Raw genomic sequence first — 23,607 nt, forward strand, 5'->3', positions numbered from 1 at the left:
GCTACTAATGTGCTATGTAGGGAGGAGGGGGAATGTTAACTGTATCTTCACAATAAACTAACTGATAGACTATTCAGAACAAATATATTTATTTTCTATTTGTTCTTACAGACAACTGTCTGAGGAAAATGCAACGCTGCATGAATATGTTGAAAAGGAAAGCAAGGAAATGAAAAGGCTCAGCCGAACAAACGAGGAGCTGGTCTGGAGACTCCAGACGGGAGAACCTGTTAGTCCAGTCAAAATATCCTCCTCATCGTCAAATTTCCAGTCTTCTCAGGGCACACTTTTTCCATCAGCTGTGAGTGCTAACCCAAGATGATGAAAAGGCATCAGAATGAAAACACATGGGCCATCTTTATGTTACTCAGCTCAGCTTTAATTGCTGAATATTATGCTTGGTTTTGCTCAAAGAGTCAGCATTTGTAAATGATAGATTTACAGAAGTTGCTTTGAGCATGCTTATTGGCATACAGCAGCCAGCAAGAGGATTTTCTATTGAATCCCCAGTAGTCCTTGCTATTGAAATCCGAGGAATGCATTTTCAGTGCATTAGTTCTTAAGATGAACCCTGTACAGTTGATGGCTGGAAACTGTTTCAAGGTGTACCTACTATTGATCAGGTATGCAGAAATCAAGAATGGAGATTTTCCTTGACTAGTTGGGTTTTTTTAAAAAAAAAATTGAACCCAAACTTTTTGGGTTCTCCAACAACAGTTTGAAGATAATTCTTGTAACTGAGAGTTCAGGATTTTGCTTTTTGCTGTTAGTATTGGACAGAAGTGCAGAATTATATATTTTTACACATTTGTTGAAATATCTTAGCCTGGTGCCTCTTTTGAAATATGTCCTGAACAGATTGTGATGATCACTTCTACAAATAAACCTCCACATCTCTAAACCACTGAATTGAGGGGGAAACAAATGCAATTGGATATCTCTAGGTGGTGCTACAGATTGATGATGTGTGCACCAGCAGCTTGAGATGGAACAAAACTACTGTCCTTGACTCAACAGCAGTTTTTAAGCTACACTCCAAAGCTGCCTTTACTTTTTGTATTGTGTAACAGGAAAGGTTATTCTGTAGCAGAAGGTCAGTATTAAGTAACCTGAAATCTTTTTCTGCTGTTGGTATTTTCCTTCTCCACCCAAATGATGGTTAAGGTGGTGAATGCACTGCCAGTTGTATAGCTCTAGCACGTACCTCATGCAGTGAATGTAAATAGTTACGAACTTTGGAAATATAGAAATAAAGACTCGTATTAGTTTTTTCAGTATTGAGATGCAGGCACTCTACCTACAGGGCATTTAATTCAAAAACCTTAAGCAGATTGCGACAAAAGCCCTTCCTCAAAGGCTCACCAAGGCCAGAAAATCAAACCAGTCCTGCGTGCTGACATTTGCTGAGCTCAGTTGTTCAGGTTGTACTGCATGCCTGAATCTAGGTAAGCCACATACCAGTGTGAACTGAAGTCTTCTATCTACTGGTTAAATTTTAACAAACGGCAGAATGTTTCTAAATGTCCAGAAAGCATCAGCGATATTCAACACAAGAGCTGGAACAAAACTTGGAAACTCGAAAAGAAATTTAATTAGTGGCGTTAACAGTTGCTGTTATGGATGTAGAAGTGATTGGTGATACTGTCTGAGGGCTAGGCCAGGAACAAAGAACATCTGGAGTTCAATCAGATTAAGCTTGCTCACCAAAATCATAAACTAAAGCATATAGTCACAGTACCAATTAAGAGATTATGGAGTGAAGAGAATATGCATTTTGTACGCAATAGTTACGTTGTGCAGAATTGATGAAGTTTAAGAAATAGTCCATGTTTTCAGTGTTTTGTTCATGTCTGTCAAATTCTGCATGTCAGGAAACCATAGGCCAAAATCAGTCATCGACGTTTCGGGCATAAGCCCTTCTTCAGAAGAAGGGCTTATGCCCGAAACGTCGATTCTCCTGTTCCTTGGATGCTGCCTGACCTGCTGCGCTTTTCCAGCAACACATTTTCAGCTCTGATCTCCAGTATCTGCAGCCCTCATTTTCTCCTCAAAATCAGTCATCATTTGACATCGAAAATAACGAATCAACTGTATTCCCAAAACACATCATATCTTTCAGAAATTTGTTTCAAGAGGAATTATTGTTGAAGCTGGTTGATATTTTTACAATATTGAGACAAATTAACAGCTTTATCATTCTGATAATTTATGTAGCTGTTGTATAATATTGCGTCCCTTTGCCACATTCAGAAGCAAATTGAGACAACATAAGGACAGCGAGAGAGCAATAGGTAAAGTGATAGCTATACTGTATTTTCTCTGGCAGTTATGGATATTTATTTTTAAAAATAACTTACATTTGGAGTCTCAATACAGATTGCCTACAGACGTGTACTAAGTCAATTTTTTCCTAAGATTTACTTATGCTAAATTAATTCCCAGTTCAGTGTCTTCCTATTTTTCTCAAATCTGGGAATTCTTCAAGACAAAGTGGCTCCCTTTTGAAATTGCTTTATTCTACAGGATGCAACCTTATCTGAATTTATCCACAGACTCCATCTCCTGAGTAAAGTGTTGGGTCGATACCAATAAAATGCCAGCAGCAGAGGCAAAAGACCCATAGTTGGTAATTAAGTGGTTCAGTTGGCCTGTGGATGGGAGGACTGTCCTCAGTTCCTCAATAGATAGAATGCCATGGCAGCAAGGAGGTGATAGACACTCTGCCCCACCCACCCATACCTTCTCTCGTCATTTTATGGTTCCATCAGCCAACCTCCATCTTGGGGCTGTTAAAGCTCAGTCCTCAGTTTGTGACATTTGGAGACTGTGAATGCAGAATGCATGATGGGAGAAACAAGACAATGCAAATGGGATTACTCTCAGGTGCAGGTCATAGAAATTTAAACCCAAACAGCAATTGGATCCATTTTACACTCATAATGCACTCTACTTTATCCTCTAAGACTCTGTTTTGACAAGATGCAATATTTACAATCATTCCATATATTTTATTGCATTCAACAACTAAATTGAATTAACTTGATTTTCATTATCACATTCAGAATTGTAGAGCTACCCTTTTTGTTGGTAAATCCTCTAATATACTTTACAAGGTTTGGGGCCCAGAGCTAATAATGGGTATTTGTTTTTGCTTTGAAATGAACTAACCAATTAATGCCAATGACATATTTTACCTAAAAATTTCTCTGAAACATAACTTTAATCAGGACATGTATACTATAAATATTAAAGATTTTTCAGCTTAATCTCATTACTCTTGAGTAGGTAGTCCTGGCCTTTGGAATCATTTGGAATGTGCTGGATCCCTAAAACACCAGTTCTGTTTTGTCCAAACCCTGTTTTGTCCAAATCTATAATCATGTAGATTTCTCATTCTCAAGTACCTTCCATCAGCTTTTCAGGTGGAACCATCCATCTCCCTACTATTCTGAATGAAACAAATTTTGATCTCCCTTCTAAATCTTTTGCTGATGATGTTGAATCCATGACTTCTGTTACTGGCCAGTTGGATTTTCTCTTTCAAAACCACTCATCATCATAAAAATTATTATTGGTCACCTGTTCAAATTGGAATAGACAAGGCTAACTTTTCCAGCCTCCCCTAGAATTCAGGTCCCTCATTACTGATTACATCTTGGTAAACAATCTCTATCTTCTCTAAGTCCTTTGATTTTTCTGGAATTCCCTAGATGTTACAATGATCTCTGTTGATTGAAAGATAGCAAACACAATCCCACTGTTCACAGACAGAGGGAAGGAGAAAAAGGGGAATTATTGGCTAGATAGTCTAACATTGATAGAAAAATTGCTGTGTAGTAACAGGACAATTGAAAGATCATAATTTGATGGAATGACATTGACATGGATTTATGAAAGGAAAATCATGTTTGACAAATCAATTAGTGTTTCTTGAGGTTGTGACAAACAGGATGGATCAGGGAATCACTCCATTTAGATTTTCAAAAAGCATTCTTACATACATAATTATCGATTAGAAACAGAATTAGGACATTTGGTCCGTCGATACTGCTTTGCTATTCAGTAAATTCATGGCTCAGCAATTTTGTGCATTCCCAGTTCCACATATCCACCTAGCCCCAATAACCTTGATTCTCTAGCCCAACAAATATCTATCTCTGCCTTAAATTACTCAAGGACCACCCACACCCACAGTCTTATCAGGCAGAGAGTTCCAAAGGTGCAGTTTGCTCTGAGAGAAAAGATAATTCTAATCATCGCTGTCCCAAAAGGGCAACACCTAATTTTTAAATGGTGCCCCTGTTTCCTGACTGGCTCACAAGAGGAAAAAGTCTTCCCATATCCAGCTTCTCATAACTTTTCAGCAGAATGATGTCTTATTCACTATACTTCAATCAAAACACAACTCAAAAACTCGTGGAAATAAGCCTCGTTTTTCCATCTCATCCTCATAGGATGATCTGCTTTTTCCAAGTGCCAGTCTAGTAAACGTTCTCTAAACTGCCTCCAATGCATTTGTGTCCTTCCTTAAATAAGGACAAAAATGAACACAGAATTCAAGATGTAGCCTTGCCAATGTCCTGTGTGACTGAGGCACAACATTTAAACATTTTTTTTTTAACTTTCTCTCATATTAAAGCATAGGATCCTGTTAGCCTTCTTAATTACTTGCTGTACCCACAAACCAGCTTTTTATGATTTATACATTAGGTCAACAGCTAGGAATTTTGTAGTTGTTCTTCATTTAAGTAATACTCTTTTTAAAAATTCTTTCTACCAATGAATTTCAGTTGAATTTCAATGAAAAACTTCAGTTTTTCCTACTTCATCGTCAATCTGCCAGAATTTTATCCACTCACTCATCCTATCTATATCCCTCTGCCACTTTATTTTCTCTTCACTACAAAATTTTCTGCCTAACTTTGTGCCATACTGTTTGCTCCCCTTTTCCAAATCATTGATATAAGTTATAAAATACAGAAGACGCAGCAGAAGCTCTTAGGGAACTCTACTCATCACATCCTGCCAATCCGATAAAGACCCATCTATTCATACTCTCTGTTTTTTGACAGCCAGTTAATCTTCTTTCCATTCTAATAAGTTACCTCCTACATCATAAGCAACTTTGCGTGATAACCTTTGTATGATCTTGTCAAATGCCTTTTGGAGATCGTGTAGAGTATATCACCAGACTTCCCTTTATCCACAACGCATGTTACTCCTTGAAAGAATGCAAATCAATTGATTAAATATGATTTCCTTTTCACAAAATTAGATTGTTCTCAATTACCTTCAGTTTTTTAATAAGTTCCCAGTTATAACCTCCTTAATGATTGATTCCAGTTCCTTCTCCACAAAGGACATTGATGATAGATAAGTTATATTTGTTGCTTTCCAATCTGATGGAACACCTTTAAAAAATCTAGTGAATTTTGAAAAAGTAACAACAACTCATCTGCTATCTCATTGGCCTTCTCTTTTAAGACCCTAGGATGAAGTCTATCTGGATCCCTGCAGTTGTCAACCTGCAGCTCTGTTGCATTGTTCAATACCTAGGGATTGGAATTTAACCACATTTCTCTCTTTCTTCCACCTCCTGATTTACAGTTATCACTAGAATATTTTTGTATCATTTACAGTGAATAAGAAGCAAAATATTTGTTGATAACATTCACCATTTCCTTATTATTCCATTCTGACTGTCTAGAGGACCAACATTCACTCAATCTATTCCTTTTTCAATATTGTATAAATTTTTGCCAGCCATTTTTATGTTACTAGATGACTTCCTCTCATACTGTAATTTCTTTCATGATACATCTTCCAGTCATTCTCTGTTGCTCTTTATATTATGTCCAATTATCAGGCTTACCACTTTGGGTCAGCACGGTGGCTCAGTGTTAGCAGTGCTGCCTCACAGCGCCAGGGACCCAGGTTTGATTCCAGCCTCAGGCGACTGTGTGGAATTTGCACATTCTCCCAGTGTCTGCCTGGGTTTCCTCCAGGTGCTCCAGTTTCCTCCCACAGTCCAAAGATGTGCAGGTTAGGTGAATTAGCCATGCTAAATTGCCCATAGTGTTCAGGGAAGTGTAGATTAGGTGCATTAGTCAATGGAAATGTAGAGTAATAGGGTAGGGAAATAGAGTCTGGGTGGGATACTCTTTGGAGTGTGGTTGTGGATTTGTTGAGCCAGATGACCTGTTTCCACACTGTAGGGATTCAATAGTTTGTCCTTGTGTAGTTATATACTTTTTTTCCTTTGACGCTTTTCTTAATATCTTTAGTTACCTATGGATGGTGGATCCTCCCTTTAGAATTTTTTTTGATAGTTTAGAATCCCATTTCACTTCATCTAACTTGACTTCTGATAAGATTATTTTCAGGTCTCCAGATTGTAAATGATGGCAACCAATAACTTCAGCACTTGTAATCTTTCTCAATAATTTGGAGGAGGGAACCAGTAGTAATGTTTCCAAGTGAACAATACAAAGTATGGTGGAAACATAAACTTAGACAATTTAAATGGGAAAGGATGTGACAAATGAACATTATATATAATGGAGAATTGTGATTTTACTGACTTTGCTAGGACAATAGAAAAATAAATTAAAATTATGAGAGAATGAGAAGTGTCATGGAGAACTTGTTCATCGATCGTAGAAAGTCAATATACAGGTACAGTAAGCATTTAGAAAAGTAAATGATAGGTTTGCCTTTCTTACAAAAAGGGAATAAGAAATTCTACTTCAATTATATAGGACTGTGGTGAGTCCCTACATGGAGTATGGTGTGCAGTTTTGTTCTCCTTATCGTAACAAAGTGCAACTAACTCTTGAGGGGAGTTTAAATCAAGTGAAGATAAATACTGTAGAGTTTATAAGAATGAGGTAATCCAACTGTAACAAAATTCTCAAGAACCTTGAAAGAGTAGATGCTGGGAGAATGTTTTCCCCGGCTGAGGAATCTTGAACCAGGGACGACAGTTGGAGAATAAGGGTTGACTACTTAGGATTGAGCTGCGGAGAAACGCGTTCACTCAGAATGTTATGAATCTTTGCAATTCTGTGCCCTGATGAGTTGGGAATATCCACTTATGGAATAAGTTCAAAATTGAGATCAACAGATTTTTGGATACAAGGGTATATTAGGGCAGTTGGAACTAAAAGTGAAAATAAACTTGCCATAGTCTTACCAGACCATAGGGCTGTTCTCTCTCATTAGTGAGAGAGAGACCAGAGGGTCACCATGCCTCAGGTGAGAGGAGAGGTTGACAAGGAAAGTCCTTCATGGTAATCTTAGCCAGTGAGGAAATTGAACCTTTACTATTGGTGTCACTCTGCATCACAGATCAGCCATCTAGCCAACTGAGCCCTTCATAAGTCTTGACCTCTCCGTTGTCCAGTCAGTCTAGAAGAGTCAAATGGTCCACTCCTGTACCTACTTCTTCTATTACAATAGTAAGCTATGCACACATAATTAGCTTTTCTTACAATCAGTACCTTCTGTCATATAAAAATACCAGCCGAAATTATCACTTTTTCTTATTTTTGTTTAACAAAATGTTCCGTTCCACTCCTAAAGGTGTTGTCTTTCGCTGTATTATAGTTCTTTGGATGCTGACTGTCCTCCTGTAGTTCCTCCACATGGTCAACATGAACCACAGTCTGCAGAGGCTGTTTATTTTTCCAGGAGGGCATTAAAATTGAGGCAAATGGAGTCATCACCTGAATGACTATGCACATGCTTCGAGCAGAATTGACCAAAAGGTGGTCTGCAGTGACAATCCTGAATTTCCTCCCTTATTAGCGTTGTTATTGACAGTTGGAGGGCTATGCCATTAATAACTAGTTAACTCAAACCAACCTACTGCTTGAATTTGTGTCTGTTCTTGGTATGTGTAAGGCTGTACCATAATGGATGATATCAAGTCATTAGGAGAACATAAAAGTATTTTTTATTGCAAATTGTTTCTGTTCTGGGACAGCTTTTACTGGTGCAGTAACATGAGAGCAGCAGTACTCTGTACTTCTGAACTGTAGATCAGAAATTCAGCTATTATTTAAATACAAGTTACACTGATATTTCTGGACAATTTCAGTACTGATTGCTTTCTATTTAACTCAAATGTTGATCTGATAAGTATCTGAAAGAATTTGTATAATGTAACACAAACATCAGGTATTTAAAGTCCACACTGATTGGATGTGTCCTGTGGACACACAGAACATAGTTTGTTTGATACGTAGAATAACACAAGTGTCATTTAGTTCTAGTGTTTGATGAGCTGTGAAGATTTTGTATTTATTTCCGCTGGTTGCATTGGATTCTGAGAATTGAGTGTAATACTGCACTGCATTCTGTAAGTATAGCCATGCTCCTGCACAATTAAAGATGGAAGCATGCAAAGCCCATTCCTAGTGTCCTGTGTTGCTTACATTTCGAATCCTCAATGAATGGGAAAATGACATAACTTGAAATGATTGATATATTCTTATGAAAGCTGAAAATGTGTTGCTGGAAAAGCGCAGCAGGTCAGGCAGCATCCAGGGAACAGGAGAATCGACATTTCGGGCATAAGCCCTTCTTCAGGCTTATGCCCGAAACGTCGATTCTCCTGTTCCCTGGATGCTGCCTGACCTGCTGCGCTTTTCCAGCAACACATTTTCAGCTCTGATCTCCAGCATCTGCAGACCTCACATTCTCCTCATATTCTTATGAAAGACAAGTCAAGGACTTTTGCATCTTGCATGACATTACAATTCTGTCTCGTTAAAGCTAAATTTGGAAAGTAACTGAATTACTTTTGAAAATCGATTTTTTTTTAAATGATTTCAATATATGGAAGTTGATGACCTTATTTAGAAGCAGGGAATTAGTAAGTTCATTCGGAGTAAATATATGGCCAGCCCATGCTGAGTTGGAATAAATGTGTCAATCAAGTCACAGGCCTAAGTTAAAAATCACACAACACCTGGTTATAGTCCAACAGGTTTATTTGGAAGCCCTAGCTTTCAGAGTGCTTCTCCTTCATCAGGTGGTTGTGGAGAATAAGATTGTAAGACACAGAATTTGTAGCAAACGTTTTAACAAACCTGTTCGACTATAACCTGGTGTTCTGTGATTTTTAACTTTGTACACCGCATTGTAACACCGGCATCTCCAATTCAAGTCACAGGCCAGCCACTTAGCAACGAGGGAACCCAGGCACAGTCAGACAGCAGGGCTGGAATGAGAGCTCCGCTGCCAATAGAAGCACATTGAGCCTTGCATGCTCAGGAACTTTCAATGCCTGAACCAGTCAAGAGGAACAATGCTTTGCATCCTATCTGCATTTCCAGATAGGAACTCGAAGCCCTTATTCTGCAGTATCCTGTTCTGCTACTTCATTGGTTTATTGCTCATTAATACTGATAGCTCCACTGCATTTATCAATAAGTTTTAGTGCTCAGGTTATAAAACTGGGATTTTCGTCATATCAGGATGGTTCAGAAAACTGAAACTTTGCAGGAAGGACTCTCATTTCTGTGAGAAAATGGTGTAACAGGAATATCGCTGGTAATCTAGGAACACTAGCTAATCCTCTAAAGAACATGGGCTTGAATTGGCAACTGGTGGAATTTTCAATTCCAGATTTTTAAAAAATTTAAATCTAGTGTTAGTGAAACTGATCAGGAAACTATCAATTGTTGTAAAAACCCATCTAGTTTCCCATTATCTGCTGTCCTTACCTCCTCCGGCTGCAAATCTCACTAATTGACTCCACAAGCCTCAGATGTCACCTTGTAAATCATTCCGTTGCACAAGTGGGGTGGATGATAAATGCTATCAATACAAACATAATGCTCAAGCTTTTATACTCAATACAATTGATGGGTTGGCTGGGGGGCAGAGTTAATGGGCTAGTGTGGTTGCAATGTTTTCAAATCTGTTTTTCTTGACAACCCACTCCCAAGGCAGGAGGAGGAAAAAGAAAGAGCTTGAGCCCCAAGACCCATTTCTGTCAGCTGCCGAATCACAGCGAGGGGTCACTTGCAAATCTCAGCAGGAGGTACCATCATGGCCTTACACCTGACTCTTCACCATTACAGGGACATTCACCTTGATGCATTATCTATTATAGAGTGGCTCAGTGTTGTAGTGAGCCCATTCTGATGCAAGCTGGAGGAGGACGAAATGACAGCAGTTTCTGACGTTTAGAGGATGGTTGGAAAATAGGGTCCTGCCTGAACCCAGTACAATTGAAGAACTTCTGGACTTGTTCATTAATGAGCTCGTGGAGTTGAACAGGGAGGAGGTGCTCCAAAGGGGGTGCAGAACAGAAGACTGTGTCCAGAACAGTTTCTGATGAGGTTTTGACATGTAGATGCATGGCTGCCTGTCTGGAACTGAATGACTGCTGGGGAAAGCCAGATCCAGCAGAACCATCATAATCTGCTGGAAATGCATAGGGGCCCTCATGTTATTGCTCAAACCATGGCTGCATTCATTCACTGGCTTTGTGAAAAGCAACAAATAACTTCAACCTCCCTCCATGGGCCCCATCACTTGATGGGTGAGGAAAATAACTCTGGTGCCCTCTGGGTGCACCTCCTGTGATCTGCTAGTGCCCAAAGGTAACCTGCTAGACCATATTCTGTTTGCCAGGCACCCAAATACCTAAAGGAAATTGCATCAGCATCTGTGCAGGGGATCCTCAGTAGACCAAAGAGAGGTCTTGGACCACCAGAGGAAATCATGTCAAAGTTATACCAGTAAAGCAAAGATGTGATCATGTTTCAACAGTCAGGGTGGCACCAAAGATTAACAACACCCATGTCATTCTGGGGACACACAAGTCAACTTTCTATGCAAGTACTTTGGTCTCTTTCAACTTCAGGTGTCTATAAAAGAAACCTAAATCTAGACTATCTTGAAGAATACTGATCAAGGAGTATTCACATGTGCCATCATATGGAGCACTGGAGACTGCTAAGGCTGTCATTCTCTGCTGTCCAAGGTGAGGAACATAGCTTTTAGAATGCAGGAACTCTGAACTGGATGTTTGGGTTTCAAGAGTCGATCACTTCTACATCTGGACAACTTGTTCCTTGCAAACAGAGTTTTGATTCATAAAAGCATAGCGCTCACATAACCACTTAGGTTTGCCAATGGGGCAATTAGTGGCAAATAATGAACTTAATGTTTAAGATATAATTTAAGCAGTGCCATTATTAGCTTATCATTTGAAGCATCCAAATTTGTTAATGCAGTCGTTCAACTTCAAATCTAGTCTCAATCAGTTTCTCCCAGTTTGGTCTTCCTTGTCTCAGTACAGCCCTCGCTTCTTTAGCATCCTCATTATCAGTGTCAGCTTGCCCAACATCTCCATCAATCATCCATCTCTGCCTCTTGCAAGTTCACATTACTGCACAGCTCGCTGTGCAAGCCAAAATGAACAAAGTGAATGCTCTGAAGACCCAGTACAGTGAAAACTGGAGTGCTCCTCTTGAGCAGTCCAGGCAACAGGAGGACAGGATCAGAAGATGAAATGTTTGTCCAATGATGCTCCTAAAGGATGCGTGGACAGCGCTGTAACTGTTCGATATCACTCTGCACTCAGGGCCATTAACTGAGTAATGTACACACATCATTTACTAAACGATAAAGTCTTCAAGAAACTAAAATACCATTAAAAAAATGCTCTTTATTATTTACATTATAAGTCAGCAAAAGCAAATAATGCCAAAACAACCTATTTGTTACAGAAAAGGAATAAGATGCACATTCAAAACAACAAAATAATACTAAGTCAAATATCTGCCTTTAAAAACAATAAAAACATGCGATCAAAACTGATATATTGTAACACCCATTGATTGAAAGCCAACTGCTCCAGTCAATAACTTGCTATAAAGGGAAAACAAAAGACAAATGTATGATTTAGATTTTTTTTACATAAATACAGATCCTCAACCACCTGACTATATACAGTAGACCATTTCTTTTAGTATTGACAAATAAGGCTATTTACATGATATCACTAAACAGTCAAAGTAATTTGAAAATATAATAGTTCATGTTTGCTTCAATTTTGTATATAGTCAACTTTTTAAAAAAAAGGCATTTTTGTCTCAGAAAATGACATGCTTACATATTGATAAAACATAAGTGAATCAATGTTGAAAACTTTAATATACTATCAATATGTAGTGATTCAATCATAGATAATTATTGTACTGCAACATATTGTAACTCAACCACATTTTATTTTCATTCAAATGGTGAAGTATTAGTATGTTGTGTGAATTATGTATCTTGTCCCAGAATTATTATACACCAATACTTCAACATCCATCATTAATATTCCAAACATTTATGCAGTGATTTCAATTAAACAGCCATACTTGGTGTTGAAAATATTCACAAATCATTTAAAAAGAAACTGTATCTTAAAGTTATAGTAGTCAAACTTTTATGGTCAATGTAAAGCTACTGTATTGTAATTTAAAATGATATGGCTAATCGGACTCTGGTCCTAAATCTACTCTCTTGCCTAACACTATAACCCTTGACCACCTTGTTAAATATAAAAAAAACTGGTTTAACTTCGCCTTGAATATATTCAACCAGCCTCTACTGGTTGCTGGAAAATGCAATCCCAAGGACTAAATGCATTTAGGCAAGAAATGTTTCCTTATCTCTGCTTAAATAGGATGCCCCTTATTTTGGAATCTTGCCCCATAGTTGTGGAATCCCATGACAGAAACAACATTGACCCTGTCAAGCTCCCTCAGTCTTCCAAACTGACGAGGATAAGCCCAACTTGCTTGATCTCTTCTGATGCCACAGACTTTTAAATCCAAGAATACTCTGCATCATTAAGGTCAGATCACTTAAGTAAGCCTAATGCACCACTAGTGTAGATTCACCATTTAGAAAGGGCTCACTCTGGAAAGAGGACAGGAGACACGCTCCTATTTCAAGTTTGTGCAAACTGAATGCAAGGAAGGCTCATTGTCAGTTGATACTATTCCATTTGTACCTTCTAAAAATGGATGCCCAGGTATATGCGGGAGATAGGTCATGACCCCATTTGCATGGGCTTACCCCTTTCCTCCAGAGATATACAATTGTACCTGTACTGGGCCTTGGTGAGACCACACCTGGAGTACTGTGTGCAGCTTTGGTCTTCTCATTTGAGGTAGGATGTTCTAGCTATGGATGGAGTGGAATGAAGGTTACCAGACTAAGTCCCATGATGGCAGGCCCAACATAAGGACAGACTGGATCAGTTAGGACAATATTCACTGGGAGTTTAGAAGAATGAGGAGGAATCACTTAGAAACGTATAAAATTCTAAACAGGGCTAGGCTGGGTACATGAAGGACGGACCATGGATTCCAGAACAAGAGGTCACATTCTAAGGATATGGGGTAGGCCCTTTAGGACTGAGAGAAGGAGAATTTTTTTTCTCCCAGAGAATGGGGAGCCAGTGGAATTCTCTGCCACAGAATGTGGTTAAGGCCATAACATTGAATGGTTTCAAGAATGAGTTCTAAGAGCTATAGGCATCAAAGCAGATGGGGCAAAAGCAGAAACAGGGTACTGAAATAGAATGCTCAGCCATGATCATTTTAAACGGTGGAGCACGCTTGAAAGGCCAAAAGGTCTACTCCTGCTCCAATTTTCTATATTCCACACCAACCAAGAAATCTAAATGGGACAGAGACTAATCTCCATGTTTTCTAAACCCTTTGTACCCAGAATTTTAAACACAAATATCCAACTTGTAAGTTGGCATCTTGAAGTCTTATCAATGGACAGACTTTTTTCTTTCAAGTAATAAATTATTTGGATTAAACTATTTTAGGGAGAATGAACACCCCCTAGAGACAACCTCCTAGCACATCATAGTTCCACAAAGTCTGCAACTTCAGCAGAGTTTTTAACAAGTGGGCAAAGGCAGGATTTCTCAAGAGCTCTGCTTGTAACAAGCAAGTAAAATGTAGTTTCCAGAACTTCTTATATATTTTATTAAAACGCCATCATACCTTATCATAAGGCAGATAGTGTTCTCACTGATAAGCAACAGCCACTTTCTTAGCAACTCCAATGACATTCACACAAGAAATGTTAAGGCTAACTTTCCTTTAGGTTATACCCAGTGAGATGTCTCCTTAGTTTTAATAGGTTCCTAATAAATAACCATAAAAGTCTGACCATGTTATATTTTGTGCTACTCAAAATTTCTTTTAAGGCTGAAGGCATAGCACAGCAGTAGCCGATTGCACATTATCTATCTGTTATACTCTGCATGCAGAGTTAGCACCAAGCAAAGCACTCCACCCACTGCTATTAAAATAAAATGTTATTAAACCACACTTCTGTATCATCTTCAGTTTTATCATCATCATCATCAGAACAGAGGAAGAGCAATATTTTCTTCCTTATTTCATCTTTATGGTAATTCCTGCAATCCCAATTGAACTGAATATCTTGCAATATGTCAAAATGACCATTATTTAAAAAAGGAAAAATAAATAAAACAAAAATAACAGATTGGTGCCATTCATTTTATTGAGTTCAAACTTTCCTGAATCTAGTGGTACTTGTGTTTGATTGTTTGTGCACTTGTAGGCATTTTTTGTTTTATAAAGAGATGCAATTACATAATTATTGATTAAAGATTATAATTCTGAACATCTACAATGAAATTTGCCTCTTGGAAAATAACAGAACGGTGCATAAACATTAAAGGCATATCATCCAAGACATCACACCAACTTGATATGTCCCAGTTATGTACTTTTTCCAATTTAAAATAAGAAACCATAATCAGAGTCTGATATATTTGAGAACCATAATTTTCAATCAAGAATAACTTCGCTGATCCTGTACCCCTAAATTATATAATTACTCTTTTAGTGGTACTAATCTGCAAACTACCATATTCCACAGGGATCAGAATCTCTGTGCTGCTTCCCCACCGAAAAACAAGCATTTATATTAAAATGTCCACAAATTAGAAATGCTGTAGCTGCATTCATTTATTTTCAAATACAGCCAGGGTCTCAATTTTCAGAATATGAATAGCATATTAACTCAGTTCAACAAACTGATATATATTTATTAGACCAGGATAGAAACACTGTGCTAATTCTACATGTTCGCACTGACTGAAGGTCATGCCTGCTAGGTGGTCTCAGGGTTGCTTTCCTTGATTTTCCAATATGCTAGTTAAACTCACAGTTAACAATCAATCAATCTTTGGCCCTCCTAACATTTTCTCCCTAGATGCAATCTGATCTGTTGCATTGTTCTGACATTTTATAATTCTAGGACAGATACATATCTTTACATAATATGCATTACCTAGTTACAACCACATGATAGCCATGGTCATCCTTTGTATTTCATATGTGTTAGTCATATTTCCAAGTATCTTCATTACAGTAATTATTAGCTGATTGAAAACTGACCTCTTAAAATTCAGCTTAAACCAAAAGTTGACATGTAGAACTTCCACATTGGGAGAGTTTTTTTCCAGAGTGAAAATTCTGCTTGCAATTTATGTCCGGCTGATGCAATGCACTATTTCCTGATGAAAACCCTAAGATTCAGCCTAAAAAGCAGGAGTTGTGCAAACATGTTTTTGCCTGATGTGCCTTCACTCTTAGTCAAGATTCTTACAGAGAATTATGAGTACTGGTCACCTTCAGCTTTATGTTTTGTGATAAAAATTTAATATTATGACTTGAAAAAAGTGAACAGTATTACTTATTCCCTGATTATATTATAGCAATAATAGTTACCACTGGTGGATCATAGAAGTAATTTAGTTAATCAATGAACTATGACTATAATGTCTCCAACTGTTCAATGCTACAGCAATCTAAAACTATTCCCATTGACCTGCTCTCCCCAGACAGCTTACTGTCCTAGATCATGGGGTTGGCTTCAAACAGGTCATTAATACTTACCTAGAGTCCCCATTTTCCAATAATATAATGCATCATAATTGTAGACAAAGTCAGAGATGTACATGATACCAGGTGGAGTTCAAAGTATTGTTTAAGGTAATTTATTACACAGTATTTAATTATAATCTAAATGTTCAATGTGATACAAAAAACAAACTGATCTTTTTGCAATCTCCAGTGGCGTCACTCCAATTCTTTCCAGATTTTCTACCAAAAACCCTCTCTTTCTAAATACGATTTGGAGTGTAACGTGACTTCTCAAAATCAACTGAATGCACTGAATGATCTGCATGGGCTTTGGTAAGAATTTTTGCAGAAAACTAAAGATGGATTTTAATGCTATAATCATGAGGGTATTAATTACCAAGTCCTGCTACTTTGGCTTTACAGCAGGCAGTATAGCTATGTTACTTACTCTGCTAAAGTCTCAACAAGAATTGTTGCAACTCACATTGATATAATGCAGCAGTGTAAACGGTCATTCAGTACCTTTAGTGATGATTGCTTCTATAGCCCAAACTTCCCTGGGCAAGTTAATGGCCATGTGGATTATAATCCAGCAACTGAGGTTCTGTCACGTTAAATATGGTGGGAAGAACATTTTTTTAAAGTGAGAGAGATCTGTCCTTCACATCATTAGAAGTGTCCACTGCTTTAATTATAGATGCTAAGAAATCTTTTAGAAAATCTATTTATTATCACAATGGCCCACAATGTTTTGTTAAGAGTAATCAAAACCTTAACTGGTATTTCTTGATATTGTGGTTGATTCTGTAATTCCTTCCACAAAAACGTTTGAAAAAGGCACTAAATCCACTATACATACGTTGTAAGTCCACTTCTACTGTTCAAACTATTTGATTTCAATTTCAGAAGCCTGTACAATTACATTCTTCAATCTTAGTATCTAAACAGTTCAAGCTCATTTAGGGCCAGTCTTGGGGTGCTAGGTGCAAAAGAAAGCATGGAACAAGAAAAGACCATGCTATTTAACAAAGCTTGGACAGATTCAACAGCCTCTATCCAATTCATGTTAATTCCTGTGAAAAGCTCTTCCAGGTTTTTATTGCTCTACAAATATACATTATAACGCTATTCCAATTTGAGAGTTCACATAATTGATCTTTCACGGCTGGACCCAATGTTCATCAAGCTATTTCTAAAGGTGTTGACAATGACTGCCTTTGGCTGAACTCTGTTCGATAGATCCATTAGGAGAGGAAATATGTGCTTGTAGTAGCTTTGAGATTAGATTCCTTTGCCACTTTTAGCTAAAGACAAGACACTGCATCCTTTTTCAACTTATTGGGATTCACTACCATAAGTAATCTATACAATTATCCATTGTAGGGATAACATTGAGGAGGTCAATGCAACAACATAATTTTTGTTTCTGCAGAAATGCATTTAAAGGCAAGCAGGTGTAACATTCCCTATCTGAAAGGGAAAATTAATATGGATTATAGGACTAAACATTGAGGTGATAAATTAAATCAGAGGGATAATTAACTACCTAATCAGCAGAACAACTGCTTCTGAACATTTTTTTTTTAAAAAGAATTACTGATAGATTCCTTTCTTTGACAATATAAAGAAAGATTTTAAACAGTGTTTCAGAAATTTTGTGTGTCTTAAAATAGAGGAAATAATCTGCAACTGAACCTACAATGGATTGAAATTTAAAGTATTCACTTTTGGACACCGTGTCCTGCACTGTCAAAACTGCAACGAAATTATGGAAATGTAATGTACAGAGATTCTTAAGCCCAAATAAAAATAGATACTATTACTCTTGCTAGAAAAAGCTATCTAATAAGCACTCACTCAACCAGGAAAATATTTTTGCAAAAAATATATATCCAACCACATTTTCTGTATACATCACCAGCTGGAAATTAGCATTTTTAACATTTCAGCAATTATCAAAGTTAATTACCAATAAATACCTAAATCTGACCAGCTCTGAATCTGTATTAAGCCTTTATTTAAATCAGTTAGTCCTTGTATGCGGAGTAATCAATGCTACCATTGTTTTGGAGGGTGTAAAAAAAAACAAGAAAATGAAATCACATAGCAGCAGTGTTGGCCTGTAAAGCACACCAATGGTCAGCAAAACAACTTAATTAAAACCTTCACCAGTGTGCACGTGGGGGAAGAAAAGACCTTCTCCCTGTGTAATGCAAGCAGCATTCATTCAGCTGCGTTCCTTTTTCAAATTTCTAAGATGTATACTGGTTGCATATTTGCAATAGATCCCTCCATTGTTTTAAACATTAACCTCGCCATTGCCACTTTCCGCAACATATTCTGTGTTATTCTGCAGAAAAGCTTCCTTCTCTGGAGGTAATGCTTCCCTATTAGATGCGCCCGTATCCTTAAAGCCGCCTGCAGTTCTGTCAGCTGACAAACTGGAAGAGTTGGATTCTGAGCTGTTCCACATTCCATAACTAAAGTAAATGACACAGCCTGGCAGAAAAAAAAGAGACAAAAGATTCTTACTTTAAAATAATAAAATGAAGAATGAGACCTCAAAAGACTCTCCCAGTAGGATTAATTTAAATAAAGTGTCAATTTCTTAACAGCAATTGCAGCTAGAAGATTAAAGAATGCATCAAAGCTAACTATTTGGATGAATTGATTCTGCTCTACTTTCCTTTCAAGGTGGGATACTACCTCAAGAAACATTCTGAGGCAATTAATTACACTGAAGGTATTAGTCCAAAAATCCATGTTGTTATCTACTCATCTGAAATTAATTTCCCCAAGGAGATATAACTGGAAATCTTCAGTGCCTGTAAGGTCTTCCAATGGATTAGGAATTTTTCTTGGAATTGCTAAATTCAAATTTTGTGCTCTGTGCCAACTGGATCCAATTTTATCTGGCAATATTCTGTTGCATTTTTTTCCAACTTTGGCAATTTGCAATTTTGTAGCTAGTTATTAAAAGTTGAATTCAGAATGCAGTTACTGCGGTAGTTACAATGAACTGCATTCCTTGAAATAATTTATGCATTCTACAGCTGTTTGAGTTTTAATTCTACTAAATGTAGGATTTGCCAGGACATTTGCAGTGAATAATTGCACTCTGAAAGGAAAGTTAGGCAAGTGTCCAAGGGCCATCGGTTATTTACAAATGGTAACAACTGAGATCAACAGGAATGATTATACGCAGGTTTGCTAATGATATAAAAGTGGGTGGAAATATAAGCAATGAGAACGACACAGAGGCTGCAAAGAATTGTCAACAGATTAAGATAAGTGGGCAACATGGTGGCAGATAGCCTGGGAACAGATTAAGTTGCTCACTTTAGAAAAACATTTTTTAAAAAAAGATATGAAACTTGTAAATGTTGATACTTGAGAGATTTCAGTTTACTCCTACAAGGAATATAATGTTAGCATGTAAGTACATAAACCAATTATTGAAACAAATTGCACGCTTGCCTTAATTGCAAAGGGTTAAAGTATAAAAATAAAAAAATTTTCTTACAAACATCCAGGGCTTTGGTATGTCTACACCTGGGGTACAGAGTGTAATTTTAATCTCTACATTTAAGGAAGAATGTACTTGCATTGGAGGCAGTGGAACAAAGACTTACTGGATAGGTCCTTGCAGTGGACAGGATTATTCTATGATGAGAGTCTGAGTAAATTAGGCCAATATCATTTGACATTTACAAGTGTGACAGGCAATCTCATTGAAACATACAAGCTTACGAAGGGGTTTGATAGGACACACAAGTTTTTTTCCTTGTCCAGGTAATCTAGAACAAAGGGTTAGAGTTTTGGAAAAAGGGACAATCATTTACGACTAAGATGAGGATCAATTTCTTCACTCAAAGGATTGAGGGTGTTTGGAATTCTCAAGCAAGAAGGTTGGCAGATGCTCCATCACATGATACATTTAAGGCTCTCAAGGGGTTGAAGGGGAGAAAGTGCAGCTGTAGCACAAGAACAGGTATGACTGTAATGAATGGCAGAATAGACTCGATGGACCTCATGGCCTGACCAGCTTCTATTTCTTACGTTCATATGAACAGGTACACATTGACAGGATAGGACAAAACAGAGTGGAAAGAGGTTAGTGTGGAGACGAACCTGTGTCTGTACTGTACAATCTACGTAATTCTATGACTACAGTGGAAATAGAACCATATTTTATGATGTGTTATTGTGATGAAAGACATCATAATCTTCAGTGCAATTACACTTTCAAAATAGAGGTTTGAAGTACTCTGGTCATAGAATTATCTAGAATATAGCGTTACGGCCTACAACGGAAATTTCTTCCTGCCAATCATCTCCACTGTTGACCGGTCAACAGGCCAAGAACCACAATACTTAGAAAATCGGACTACAATATTTAAAAAGCTAAGAATGGGCAGATTGTGCAAATAGCACCAGGAATAAGCATTAGGAACACACAGAACTGACTACTGGGTAGTAATAAGATGACTCTGTGGCACTTTTGAAGCCTCTGTTTAAATGTAAGACTTGGCAAAGGTTTTCTGAAGGAACAGATTAATGCCTCAAACAAGTACAAAATAATAATGATTTTCTGACATCTCCTGGAAGAAATACAACAAAAAAGAATGAAAAAAAAAATGTTAAAAGAGCTCAGGTGGCAGTACATGGAGAGGATAGCAATGTCTGATCATATTGGGGGGGGGTGGGGGTGATTGCCTAGTGGTTTTATCACTGGACTGTTAGCCTAGAGACCCAAATAATGTTCTAGGGACTGGGGTTCGAATCCAACCATGGCAGATGGTGGAATTTGAATTCAATAAAAAATACACAGAATTGAGTCTAATGATGACCATAAAACCATTGCCGATTGTCAGGAAAAACTGATCTGGTTCACTAAGGACACTTCTAACCTTACCTGGTCAGGCCTACATGTGACTCCAGACCCACAGCACTGTGGTTGACTCAACTGCTCTCTGGGCAATTAGGAATGGGCAATAAATGCTTGCCATGCCTGCAATACCCTCATCCCGTGAAAGAATAAAACAAAATCCTCTCAACACAAGCAGCAGACAAATACCCCAAAATATTCAAGGCAGGGTTGGACCGCATTGGGGGCGAGTTGGGGGCGGGCCCGGTTGGGGGCAGGGCCTTGCACGCTGTATGCTGTAGTCTCCTGAACGTGGAGTAGACTTTAAAAACTCCGAGCCCCAGAGGAAAGGCATTTAATCGATTTTCCGCATAATCAACTATCCGAATGAAATACTGCCCGCCCATCACGTTCAGATAATCAAGTTTCCACTGTATTTTTAAGGCAGAGGCAGATGGTTTTTTGGTCGGCTGGTGGAGGAGTGTGGTGTGGTTATCAGGGGTAGACAAGAATGGGGCTTTGGAGATTACAATCAGATCAGTCATGATATTACCGAATAGCAGAGAAGGTTCAATGGACTGAATGGCCTCCTCCCAACTTATATGCTCATATGGAGGTTCAGGGGACACAAATGATACAATTATACAAAGAGAAAATTGAAGATGGGGTGCCCTAGATAAAATTCACTCTTGAGTAAGTGCCCCAAAACAAAATCAACTAATTCTTGATCTCACTCTAGTTTATGAGATGTTTGTGCACTTAATTTAGTTACAAAGTATCAGTAACCACACTTCACACAAACTGAATGGCCTGTGAAGAGGTTTCAGGTGGATTTAGCGATCTGAAAGGCAATTTGTAAATGCAAATAGTTTCTTTCTCACCTATCGCCATCCAGATAGAAAAGCGGATCCAAGTGCCTCGATCCAGTTGCATCATGAGGTACATATTCACGAGAATGCTGACAATCGGTAAACAGGGCAGAAGAGGTACCTGAAAAATCAGGACAGTAGCTTATAGAAACACAGAAAACCCAAGCGCAACCATACTAGATTGGGGCTGATCATCCAACCCAACATTTTATCGTGTCATTCCCATATCCCTTGACGACCTAAAAAACCATAAATCTATTTTTTCCTGTCTTGAACATACTTGCTTTCTTTCTGTTAGCCATTTTCAATCCACGCCTTTACATTGTCCTTTATGCAATGTGCTCTAAATTTCTTCAGTAATCTCAAAAGCCACCTGAAAATCCAAATTGGATACATCCATTGGTTGGCCCTCAACTACCGTGCTGCTCATCTCCTCAAAAGAAAACTCCCAAGGACGTTTATTGAAAACAATTTCGCTTGTATTAATCCATTTTATAGTGTCACAGAGTCATACACTACAGAAACAAACCCTTTGGTCCAACCAGTCCACGCTGACCATAATCCCAAACTAAACTAGTCCCATCTGCCTGCATTTGACCTAATCCCTCTCTTATTCACGCACTTATCCAAATATCTTTTAAACACTAACTATGCATACATCCACCACTTCCTCTGGAAGTTCATTCCACACATAAACCATTGTGTGAAATATTTGCCTCCGACGTCCTTTTTAAATCTTTCTCCTCTCACCTCAACAATATTTCCCTCACCCTTGGGAAACAACATCTTCCATTCACCTTCTTTGTACCCCTCAATTTTAAAAACCTTGAGGTGGTCACCCCTCAACCTCCTACGCTCTAGTGAAACAAAGTTTGGGCGGCACGGTGGCACAGTGGTTAGCACTGCTGCCTCGCAGCGCCAGAGACCTGGGTTCAATTCCCGACTCAGCCGACTGACTGTGTGGAGTTTGCACGTTCTCCCCGTGTCTGCGTGGGTTTCCTCCGGGGGCTCCGGTTTCCTCCCACAGTCCAAAGATGTGCAAGTCAGGTGAATTGGCCATGCTAAATTGCCCGTAGTGTTAGGTAAAGGGGTAAATGTAGCGGTATGGGTGGGTTACGCTTCGGCGGGTCGGTGTGGACTTGTTGGGCCGAAGGGCCTGTTTCCACACTGTAAGTAATCTAATCTAATCTAACCTAAAGTCCCACCTTATCCAGGCTCTCTGTTTAACCCTCCAATGTTGACTCTGCCTAAATCAGAAAAAAGGCCTAACTTAAATCAAAATAATTAAGCAAACATTAAAAGAAGCGATTACCTTAAACGACAGTTTTGTTTTGCTTTCTGGCTGCCTCCAGATGATACCAGTTGAAGTCGCACACAGAAGAATCAAAACAACAACTAAGCCTATACACCAGGCTTTCCCTTCCAGCAAAGGATCTTTTGCATAGACAGCCAGTAGACAAAAAAATAGGATAAGAATACCTGCAACAAAAAGCATAGTGTATTACACAAACACATCAGCAAAATTGCTCACGTGGGGCTTGCTTAAACCTTTGGTGCTGGCCCTTGATTTTCTTTCACAGACACGAAGGCAGGAGACTATTTCAATATTTTACTTTGCTTTTACATTAGTCACAGCATCAATTATCCATTTTAATCCTAATGCTATATTCATTAAGCCTTAATATCTTACTATCACCTCTTGCAAATAGACTGATTGATTTTGCATTTACTACTATTTAGAGAAGTATATTTCACATGCTTCAACACAATGTGAACAATTCCTTGCAATCAGATGTAATTCTAATTTTAAGATTATGTTCCCTTTCCCTAACAGGAGCAAGAGGAAGAGTTGGGAGCAATCAAATTTAAACTTTTTTCTTATTTCAAACACTTTGATCAAATTATTGCTTGGTCTCATCATTTTGAATAATTGTAACCCTAATTT

The 23,607-nt window shown here is 38.2% G+C and overlaps 2 protein-coding genes across 7 annotated transcripts in view; one reads left to right on the top strand and one right to left on the bottom strand.

Moving 5' to 3' along the window:
• Positions 1–8,411, top strand: part of LOC122550775 (microtubule-associated tumor suppressor candidate 2-like) — a 456,058-nt gene extending 447,647 nt beyond the window's left edge. For all 3 annotated transcript variants that reach the window (XM_043692024.2, XM_043692025.2, XM_087988203.1), the window contains one exon: positions 112–8,411. In XM_043692024.2, coding sequence (XP_043547959.2) covers positions 112–322 — 211 coding nt within the window. In that variant the 3' untranslated portion in view covers positions 323–8,411. The remainder of the gene's footprint in view (positions 1–111) is intronic.
• A 3,252-nt stretch (positions 8,412–11,663) lies between these two features.
• Positions 11,664–23,607, bottom strand: part of LOC122550778 (high affinity cationic amino acid transporter 1-like) — a 73,534-nt gene continuing 61,590 nt past the window's right edge. For all 4 annotated transcript variants that reach the window (XM_043692030.2, XM_043692031.2, XM_043692027.2 and 1 more), the window contains 3 exons: positions 22,975–23,141; positions 21,675–21,783; positions 11,664–18,425 (listed from right to left, as the gene is read on the bottom strand). In XM_043692030.2, the coding sequence (XP_043547965.1) occupies positions 18,226–18,425; positions 21,675–21,783; positions 22,975–23,141 (476 nt within the window). In that variant the 3' untranslated portion in view covers positions 11,664–18,225. The remainder of the gene's footprint in view (positions 18,426–21,674; positions 21,784–22,974; positions 23,142–23,607) is intronic.

The sequence above is a fragment of the Chiloscyllium plagiosum genome, unplaced genomic scaffold (genome assembly GCF_037043375.1).
Source record: "Chiloscyllium plagiosum isolate Xiang-an unplaced genomic scaffold, Cpla_swu_hap1 HiC_scaffold_6, whole genome shotgun sequence".
Lineage (NCBI taxonomy): Eukaryota > Metazoa > Chordata > Chondrichthyes > Orectolobiformes > Hemiscylliidae > Chiloscyllium > Chiloscyllium plagiosum.